The following is a 10,902-nucleotide window of genomic DNA, read 5'->3' on the forward strand; positions in this document are numbered from 1 at the left end:
GGACATTCCGTTCTGTAGCGTACCACGGGCCTCGCAAATGTTGAAACAGCTTAAATATGTGGGAGCTCTGGGTATTTTTACTTTGGCTTTCCATGAGCCTCAACCCATGGAACTAAAACAAACTCAACGGTGATTCCTACTCAAATCATCTCAGCTAAATCATCTCAGCTGAATCATCTTTGGTACATGTAAGACAAATGCCAAGTTTTGATTGTCTAAGGGTAATGAGCTGCGGTTATACCACAGAGCTCGGAAAGCCTGGCAGGTTGTGGGAAATGATTTCTGGTGACATTTGTCAGGCATTATAATTTCCACTCAACTTTTGATCCATCTGTACTTCCACAAAACCTCCATTTCACATGACTACTGACGCATATTACCATAATACGTCAGTTCATTGTTTTTGAATGTCCTTCATAATTGTTTGATTTAAATGTTTATTAACAAACTCCAGTCAGTTCAGGCAGCTCGCAATACTTTCCAGGTGGTTGTAGGAGCATACTGCTCTGTTTTTCTGTCTGCATTTTGCAACCTTTTGAAATTTAGATAGTAATGTATTTGTCCTGCTCAATATAATACAATGGTAACGCAATGATATTGTACAAAGAGGCGTCCCTTTTGGTCAGGATAGAATTCCCTTCCAATAAAAGGTCTTGTGTCTGTGGTTTATCTTCTACAGGGAAATAGTTTTTATAACCTTCATGAACCCCACCTGTACTGGGTTGGGTAATACTGGCAAAATGTGTGTTTTTGTTGAGAAAACTCAAGCCTAAACTGCTAAACTCTATAAAATAATGATCATTCACACTGTTATAGATATGAAACAGTTTTGCTTCCTTGATCCTTCCGTGATACCTTTACATTATTTCCAATGATATTGTGATTGTAGTGAGTTTGTAATATCACAGACTGGACACACAGAGACAACAAATATACTCCAAAATTCAAATAAAAGATTGTGTGTTTAAATAAAAAGGAATATAAGAGAGCAACTTAAACCAGTAACAGTGCGTATAGTTAAGTGTGTGAGCAGAAAGGTGGTGAAGGAAATGTTGCATAGCACAGAACAAAAATCAAACTCATGCAAACTCATGTCTCAGGGAGCAGAGCACGTGTTTTGAGATGTCACTGACTCAGATGTCCCAGCACAGTTTCAAGAGCATCGAGAAGCTTCCAGGAGCCAGCCCGTTACTCTATGAGAGCTGGAGAGAGCCAAAGAAGCCCCTTAACCCATCAGCAGGATCAGTATATTCTACTTTGTACAAGAGCAGGGGCAGGATGAGCAGTGCCAGAGCCCTACAGAATGACCTCCAGGAGGGCTACTGGTGTGAATGTCTCTGACCAAACAATCAGAAACAGACTTCATTAGGGAGTGAACTGATAGCCAAACATCCTATAGAGGGCTCACAGCCCTGGATGATGGAGTCCGATTGGCATTTCCCTTACAATGCCATAATTACAATACCGCCACAGAGCAGGTTCACCCTGAGCACATGTGAAAAACATGAAAGGATCTGGAGAAGCTGTGAATAACTAACATTATTCGGTTTGACCAGTTTGGTGGTCTGTCATTAAGGGACGCACAGACTTCTACAGGCTAGGCACAGCACCCTGACTGCCATTAGGTATCAGGATGAAATCCTTGGACCCATTGTCAGACCCTACGCTGGTGCAGTGGATCCTGGATTCCTCTTGGTGCATGATAATCCCTGGCCTCATGTGGCGATAGTATGTAAGCAGTTCCTGGAGGATGAAAGAATTGATACCACTGACCGGCCTCCATGCCTGCCTGACCTAAATCCAATAGAATAATCTATTTTTATCTCTTCAGGTTAATATTACTATACTATGCATAAAAAGATCATCAGCAAATGCAAATTGTACTCCGTAAAAACTGATTATCATTTTGGCTTTTATTTTTCTTTCTAATTGATGCCAGTTTTATGATCTTATTTATGTATGCCATTCAGCTGGGGAACATGCTGCTGAGCCCAGTCAGCCATCACTGCACTCAGACTTTCATGTGTAATTGATCTTCTCTGTGGTAGCTGCTTTTGTCCTTCAGTTTTCAGTGCTGTTATTTTTTTTGATAAGATACTGACCACTTTAGCTAGGGAAGGGGTAAAGTGTACTTGCCCCTGAGGTGGGAAAGATTATTGGGTTTTTTCCCTTGTTTGGGTGTAGAGGTCCAATCAGTGGGGGTCAAACCCAATAAACATGGAGGAGTGTTGCCAAGTCCAGATGTATTTACTGAAGGCCCCCTCTGGTTTACCCCAGAGTGAAGACTCACGTAAGTTTGTAACCAACCACGTCCATACTGCTGCTTTCCAATAGTTCCTAGCCTGCAGCTCTCCTGTATTTGTGGAACCATCACAGTGAGAGGTAGACAGCAGATTGGAGCGAGTGCTTTATTTGCTCTGGGACAGACATTGGACTTGTCAAACGGGCTCTTATTTCTGCTTATTTTTACAGTACTCAGCTCTGCTTCAGTCTCTCTGTGAGATTGCACTGTGACCAGCAAGGTGTCACAACACAAAACGCTAATTGAGTCAAACCTTTTTTGTGGATGAAGTTTCTCAACATTTCCTTTTAGCGTATTACTTCACCTGAGCAACATATTAACGTCACATTTGACAGGCTTCTAATCCCATCGATGTGTTTGCTCTTCTGCAGACAAATGTGCTTGGCCCTGTTCCATGATAACAGATAATTTCAGAGGCTAAGAGTGTTATCTAAGAGGGATTCTTTATTCAACGGATGTACTACTTAATCTCCCGTCATTTCTAGTTATACTGCTTATCAGTTACACTGAACAAACCTTTGAGGATGTGGAAGAGATTTTGTAATCACATTGGCTTTACAGTTCACTCGGTGAAAAGATCCTTAAATCTTCTGTCGACTAGAGGTAATTCAAGGGATTTATTTTTAATAGACACTGTGTTAAAAGTCCATCTTATTTATTATTAGTTATTATTATTAATCTGAAAAATAATCAGTGTATCATGTACAGTCACTAAAGCATTAATAGAAAGCTAATTGCAGAAAAGTCTCAGTTTATGATCAAGAGGTTCCTTATACCTTATTATGCTGTTTTGAACTATAATGTGTAATTTTATGAGGATTGCTTTTCTCTGCTCTTCAAGCGTAATTATTTTTCACAGAAACCATATGCTTTTCAAAAGCTAAAGACACCCAGTTTAACAATCACACACATTGCCCTGCGTTTTGACCCTTTGAAAGAGATTTTTGTAATGTTGGCCTAGCTTTAAGGTCCCACCTTTTCAATTTACTTTTTCTTTTTTACACCAATCTCAGCCCATGCCCGACTACAGTGTGTCGCTTTCTTCCTCAGAGCTCTGACATTTTGGCAGACCCAAGTAAAAGCTATCTGACAGTGGAGTAGGTTTGGCTGCAGATGCTTTTTTAATAAGGCAGGCTGCCAGAACCTTGTGGTGGATGTAGGGCAAGGGTCTCGTGATCTGCTATTGTTAAATGTGCAAGCCTTTGTGTTGACCTACTTTTTTTTTTAGCATTTATGTAATCCTAAAGCTAAAGGAGAGTGGGTTGCAAAGAAAGAGAGAAGATGTCATGGCTTGGTTAACCACAGGTATGTTCTAACATACATCAAGGATTTGTTTAGGTAATGCAGAGACAGGCCACAGAGGATTTGTTTTCTTGTGGCTGCACAAGAAATGAGTTTTTGTCATTTCCTGCTGTTGTTAGCCCTCAACGTTAGCTTCCTTTAAGAATGTGCCATTTGACCACTTTTGCAGCATCAGAGTGGGCACATTTTCCCATGTATGCACCCATCTGTGATGCTCTGTATGTCTCCTTTTGTCAGTTTTGTCTAGTCGTTTGGACTAAAAGGCAGTCATTAGTCCCATTTTGTGCTCTGTTGTCTTTGAACATCTCTCTGTGTTTGGCATTTGCTATCTGCCACGATCGTCATCTGCGTCCCGGATGTCCAGCCAAATTTTCAGCTGTGACGCATAAGGCTCCCTGTTCAAACGCGCGTTCATATGTCACTGCAAGCAATCCTCATTTTTCTTTATTGACTTTTTGTATTGAGCTATTTGAATTAGAGACTGGTTGTTTATTATTATGAATCCTTTCAGGTTCCAAGAGAAATGTTAAGGCTGCTCCTATTGTATTGATGAATTAAATTACATCGTAATCATCTGAGTCTGCAGATTCCCTCAGCTCTGTGGAATTTTTCAGTGATTTAGCTGTACTGTCCACTCTCGATAACTTTGCAGCTGGCACCTGTTTTTAGTTTACCTGATAAAATGCCAGCTATTGATGAGGTCAGAATTATTAACTCCAACTATGAAAATGTAATTCTTTTTAAGTGTTTCCCAAGTGCTGTTAAACGGAGCGAGGATTTTGCAACATATTTTGGATGCTTACATTATTTTAATTTGCACACAGAAACAAAATTATTTAATAACAAACAAAACCTAACAGTCAGTTATGTCACAATTCCAGCAAGCAATCCAAGCCATTCTCTAGGTTTGGTGGTCTACTGGAATGGACCTTGGTCTTCAGTTCTCAGATTTTAAAATGAGATTCAAGTCAGGGCTTTGTGCAAGTCAGTCAATTCACTTTGGGTTTCTGGAGGTAGTTCTTCACCAGGAGTGATATATGTTTTGAGTCAATGTCATGTTGGAAAACAAAATGACAGTCTAGACCAGGGGTCAGCAACCTTTAACACCCAAAGAGCCATTAAGACGCGATTTCCACGCAAAAGAAAACACTGGGAGCCGCAAATACTTTTTGACATCTAAAATGAAGATAACACTGTATATATTGTTTTTTACCTTTATGCTTTGTGTGAACAACTAAGGTCTATTGCTTGTGAAATCCATGAAGTGCTACAGAGAAAATTACATTTTATTTATGTAATTAACATATTTTGAACTCTTAAAAAAATATAACAAAAGGAAAGACACCCAGTGATTATATATATATTGGAAGCGCGTCCTATGATTTATTTTGATTATGCCATAATGCTTTCTAACGTGGCAGCTCAAACCTTTGGAAATTCGAAGATAACCCTCAGTTTTAACTTTTTTACAAAGTTAAAACATATGATTGCATGTCAGTGGTTTCTGCTAGGGTTCAATTAAAAGGTTTTTCAGGGGGCTAATAATATTGACCCTGGTAATTTTTGTTTTTTTATTAATTAATTCTGTTATTTTCTAAAGAAAACTGGTATATTTAGAAACAGTTTGATGAAAAACATTTCCTCTTCTAAAAACAGCATTTGTGAAATTTCTGACAACAACTCTAAATTCAGTAGGAGGGGTAATAACTTTCATTATTAGACAACTGAGTGTATGTATGTGTTTTGCTGATTATTTTGCCAGTTTGGAAGATTGCCAGTGTAGTGTTTAGCATAGTTTGGTGTTGTGCTTGCTATGCCTCTCCTAAGCAGCCAGAGGTAGAAGAATGAAGATAAATATTTTTCCATTTATGTTATTTTTAACTGTTTTAACGGAATCTTCAACTATGTCAAATTCATCCAAACCAAGATATCAGAAAAATAATAGTTTGTAGCCAAACCACAAACCACCTGGCACTACATGCCAACTTTTTTTATGTGCGTTATAAACTGACAAACAATACCAGTTGACTGTCACTCCACCTCCTTGTGTGTTAGACTCTCAGGAATGCTGTATCCCTATTATACTGGAGCGTGGGACTCTGTTGCCTGGTGTAGGGAGGCTAGGATGACCCTCAGGAATGCTATTGTTATGTACTCAATTCCCTTTCCAAATGCACTGCGCTCTATCAGACTGATGGTCCTTTTTAGCAGAATGCGATATCCACGGGTACCAGGGGCGAGAGAAGGGAGAATTGGTCCATAAAAAGCCTCAAATAAAGGGCTGTTCTCTCTGCTCCGTCTCCCCTGTCCTGTGCAGGAACGGCAGGAATGTGGCAGGCAGACCGACTGGCCTCGGAGCCTTCAGCCTCTAATGAATTTTAAAAGGCCTTTTTCATTCAAAGCAGGGTGCTGGCTAACAGCATGCCGCCTGGCCAAGCACTCTGGTGGGCAACGGGGAGTAGGAGGAAGGGGGAAGGGGTGAGGAGAGAATAAGGAACACAGGATGGTTTGCGGGAGGGAGAGGAGAAGGAGGACTGGCAAAGCGAGTTGGCACCTAGGCAGGACGGGGTATTGGATGTCCCTCACAGTGAGAGATAATAGGCCACTCTGCATGAGAAGTCACTGTAGGAGCATTCTTGACCCTGCCACGAGGGCTTAAAGAGAATAGAGGGAATGTGAGAGACAGAAGCCCCTTTCACAGAGCCCGTTTAAGGCGGGACTGTTGCACCTTTATTCTGCCTCGACGGTCTGTGTGAAAGGTACAGAAAAGGAATGGGGACGGCATTATTGTTACGCCTTTCAACCAGCTGGTCACAGAGGCGAATCGACATCTGTCTCAAAAGGAGAGCCAGCGTGGCAAGAAATGGCACACCAGATATCAATTATGATTTTGCTGTAGTGGCAGTAAACCTTTTTTTGGGGGGGCTTCATACTGAGTTAAGCGCTGAACAACAGTGGTGTGAAAAGTGTTTGCCCCCTTCCTGATTTCCTAATATTTTGTCACACTTGCATGTTTTAGGTCATCAAAGACATTTTAATATTAGACAAGGATAACCCAAGTAAATACAGAATGCAGTTTTTAAATGATGATTTAATTGATTAAGGGAGAAAAGTTATCCAGAACATCCTGGTCCTGTGTGAAAAAGTATTTGCCCCTCTTGTTAAATCATGAATGAACTGTGATTATCCATGTTTTTTGGAAAGCTGAGTTCAGTTTCACTAAACACTCAGGTCTGATTACTGGCAGACCTGTTGAATCCAGAAATCACTTAATCAGAACCTGTGTGACAAAGTGAAGCAGGTTCAAAGATCTCAAAAAGAAACACCTCATGCCACGATCTAAAGAAACACAAGCAAAATTACAAGGTGAATAATTTAGCTGTGTTCCAGTAGACCTACAGCAGACACAGAGATTTAAGATTTAGAAACTGCTTAGTATAATGTAATCATGTGTACCACACGTGTTTTAAGTTCTAACATCTCAGAATACAGCTGCGATGTATAAAAATAAAGCCTCGAGACATAAATTGCAGGTTACCATATCAAAACAGAATCCTCGCTGCTCCTACCAGTCTTTATGAGAGCAGAAAAAGTGATTTTATACTCCTGGTTATGCACAGATATATACACAAATATATTACGCAAATGAATTTGTTACAACAGGCTGAAGGGAACCTCAAAACCGGCCATCAACAATAAGCAGAAGACAGATGGAGATGTGAAAGCGGGCCGCACATGAGCCAAGAAAAACGTCCTGCCGCTGCCAACAGAGAGGTGTTTTGAAATACCAAAGCTCATAGAAAATCTATACACACACAAACACACACATGTCAGGTATTTCATATTTGGTGGGGACATCTAACTGACATAATGCTTCCTCTAGCCCCTTACCCTAACTCTAACCATCAAAAATGAATGTCTAACCCTCAACCTAACCATAACCTAATTGTAACCCTGATGCTAAATCCACATTTTGAGTCTCAAAAATGCCTTCAAAGTGTGGGGACCGGGATTTTGGTCCCCACAAAGATATGAATGCACGTTCACACAAACACACACAAACAGGTGCATGTGTTTATTGTCACTGTAGTGCTTCTTTTGAGAACGGTACTTCTAACCCAAGCAAGACTGAATCCAAAGGACCTGAAATATTTATTATTATTTGTAGAATATGAGTGATTGATTTAAATGAGTTGCAACAACATGTTTGGAGTGTTAACTACACTTTTCTATGTATCTGAATGTTATGAAAAGCATTTCGTCAAAAGTATAAGCACTTTGCCCCAAACTAGTGGCTAAAATCCAGAGCATCCCAGTTTTACCTGTTCAATTTTTTTATGTTGCCAGGGGCCAATCTGTAGTGTGGGCTCTGTGATGCTCTCCACCTGCAGATATTCTGAAAGCCATATCTCCCGAGTCACTCTGGACTTGTAAGCAAGCCTGCTTCTCCCATCAGAGAACCTCACGATTCAAACCCCATTGTCCCAGACGGCAGTCCCCTTTTTAATCTGCTCCTACATAGAGTTGTTTCCCTTCTTGACTTGGTAATACTCCCCTAATCTTGACTGTGAAGATCTGTGATTGGCCAAAGTCTCCAAATACAGAAAACATTTGTACCTACGCCACTGATTTAAAGGAAAACGTGTCTGTAGCCTGCCATCTTTGGGTTGGAATTTATCTGAACATTCACACTACAATACACTACTCTACCGTGTTTTCTCGGTGTGCAGTGAAATGTGGTGACATGTTACTAATTCATTATATTTTTGAAGTCAGATTTTTCTACAAAACCACTTTTTATTCTTGTTTTCCATTTGTACTGAAATTTAATTCAGTCATGTGAGCTTCTATGTCCACATGTGCCACACACAGAACAGCACAGCCCACAGGGCAGATGCTTTCACTTCATGGGGGCCATTATGGTTCATGTGGTGATTGGGGACCCTTTGGGTCAGGTCACATCATCTCCAGTGATTCCAGAGGAAATGCCAGAGTACTGAGGTAGTGGGATGCCTTATATAAGAAGGAAACACTGGCCGGTATGTGAGGCCCAGTAGGTAAAAAGTATGCCTGCTTACATATATAAATAGACACTTCTTTTCAGCTTTGGTGTGCAGACCTGGCATCACTAACAGGGTTTTTTCCAACCATATCAATCAGTGTCTGAATTGACTCATTTGACTGAAGTTTTATTATGTGTGATGAATTGGTGATGGCACAAGGAAAAACTTTGCCAGGACATGCCAAGACTCCAACGCCATGACACACAAAGGCAGCATAACACATGAACCGAATAAACATCAAAAGCACAAGATGTCTCTCACCCATCTGGATCGTTCCTCGGGACCTGACTCAACCTTTTATTTCTCACATAACCTATCTACAAACCTAATTAAATAGAAAGCAGAGTGTGGCTTGGCAACGCACAAAGAAAAATGAATGGGATTAACTGTTACCTATACAGCTCTTTATGTACTGCACGCTTTTGCTGTCAGAGCTTTTAAGAAACCACTAATGAATTTGTGAACCCCAGTTTCTTGGAAGAACGCTGTGTTCCTCCTGGTTAACTGAGATGAACATGCAATATAGACGAAACACGGAGGATTCCACAGTTTTACTTCTGGAAAGTGAGTGGATTGGAAGTTTGCCATTCGGGTTGTGAATCACTGGGTCATAAAGCCACTTAGTTGTCCAAATGTCCTGCTAGGTGCTAGCGATTCCAGTACACCTGCTTTGGATGCCTTTGTGCACCACTGCCGATGTATGCGCAGGTGAGAAGGTAAATCTGTGTATTTGCAGGCCTCCCCAGTGTTATCTGGAAGCACATGGCAGTCTACCTGGATGACCTCATGCTTTGGCCTTCTGCAGTTGAAGAGAAGCAAAGGCATTATAGTGGCCAGGCTGAGGTCATAGTGAGATAGGGCCTGTGGAAACACTGATGCTCCTGCTAACATGACTGGCCTTGGAAACTACTCCCGCAGGAACCCCAAAAAACAGGACAGTAAAATCGCACTGGGCGGTCAGACAAGAGAGGAGATTAGCTGAAGGTTGAGCCAAAAACAGACCAGCTCTTTCCCCCAGGTTTTGAGTTCAGCAGAGGCGACATACAGGTGAAGTGTGGATTTCCCGTAATATTCCATGAGAGAGATGTATTCCATTATATATGCTAATAATCACCAGGTGGCAGCCATCCTTACATTCCCTTCCTTTTAAGCGTATTAAAGACAGATGACCCAGAACAGAAGGACAGCAGGAAGTATTTGTGCTAAATTTGTGCTGGTCATTCACCGTACCTATTTTTCCACAACTTCTGCCTTGTAAAAGTTTTAACGCACTTCTTACAAAATGACATCATTTCATGGCTCACTGTAATGTCACCATAATCTGTTGGGGAGAAAAGAGTTTTTTTTCATTACAAACAATCTCGTGAACCAGTATTTAGATCCTGGATCATATCATAATATTAGGAAATGCTGAAGTAGTTTACTGTAAGTCATCACAGTTCTGTTTGTTTTTTTTATGTGCACACATGTTTTAACTTTAATTCTGTTTGTGTCCTTGTTTTTCTGCCAGACGGAGGCAATGAAAGGGGCTCTGAAGGATTTAAATCTGAACATTGTGGAAATGACTGATGAGAATGCGACACTGGATGGAGGAGATGTCCTTTTTACGGGTACGTCACTCTGCCTCTTCAATCACTGTATTTTATTGATTAGTCATTAACCTTTGTCTGGTCATTCCAAACCAGCAAACTGAGACTTCCCTCTTATTTTTGAGTCCCACAACATCAATAACACCACTTCATAGATCTGAACCAGCCAAGATATTAATATATTGTGGGGATTAGAAAAATATTTTGCTGCTATTGGTCATAATCATCATCATTACCATTGCATTAATAATACAATCTGCAGTATTGTTATTGCATTCAGATGTTTAAACATATTGGCACCCAATTAGCCTTTATTACAGGTGCGGTGATAACCACTTTAAACTGTTGAATTGAATCTATAATCTTAAATGTTTATATGCAGATTACATTGCATTATAAAAGAAAGGCCTAACTCTGAGTACGCTCTGTGCCAAAGTAGACAAGAAGCGCAGGCTTTTGCAGAGCGTGTTTGTGAAAGTGAAACTAAAGCAGAGTCTAAGTGTGAGTTACTTTGAGGAGCTGTTGGGAGGATGCTATTTGAATAACCAGGTTATTCATTATTGTCTTTTATTCATTTATATCTTTTGATTAAGCTTTTAGTAGAGGTTCTTGATTAAAACATTTATTCAACATATTACAGATATAG

The 10,902-nt window shown here is 40.4% G+C and overlaps 1 protein-coding gene across 4 annotated transcripts in view; it reads left to right on the top strand.

Moving 5' to 3' along the window:
* Positions 1-10,902, top strand: part of ddah1 (dimethylarginine dimethylaminohydrolase 1) — an 86,162-nt gene that overhangs the window by 47,592 nt on the left and 27,668 nt on the right. For all 4 annotated transcript variants that reach the window (XM_005736967.1, XM_005736970.2, XM_005736969.1 and 1 more), the window contains exon 3: positions 10,178-10,277. In XM_005736967.1, coding sequence (XP_005737024.1) covers positions 10,178-10,277 — 100 coding nt within the window. The remainder of the gene's footprint in view (positions 1-10,177; positions 10,278-10,902) is intronic.

Source organism: Pundamilia nyererei, unplaced genomic scaffold (genome assembly GCF_000239375.1).
Source record: "Pundamilia nyererei isolate P.nyererei 1_Seehausen unplaced genomic scaffold, PunNye1.0 scaffold00072, whole genome shotgun sequence".
In the NCBI taxonomy this organism is placed as follows: Eukaryota; Metazoa; Chordata; class Actinopteri; order Cichliformes; family Cichlidae; genus Pundamilia; species Pundamilia nyererei.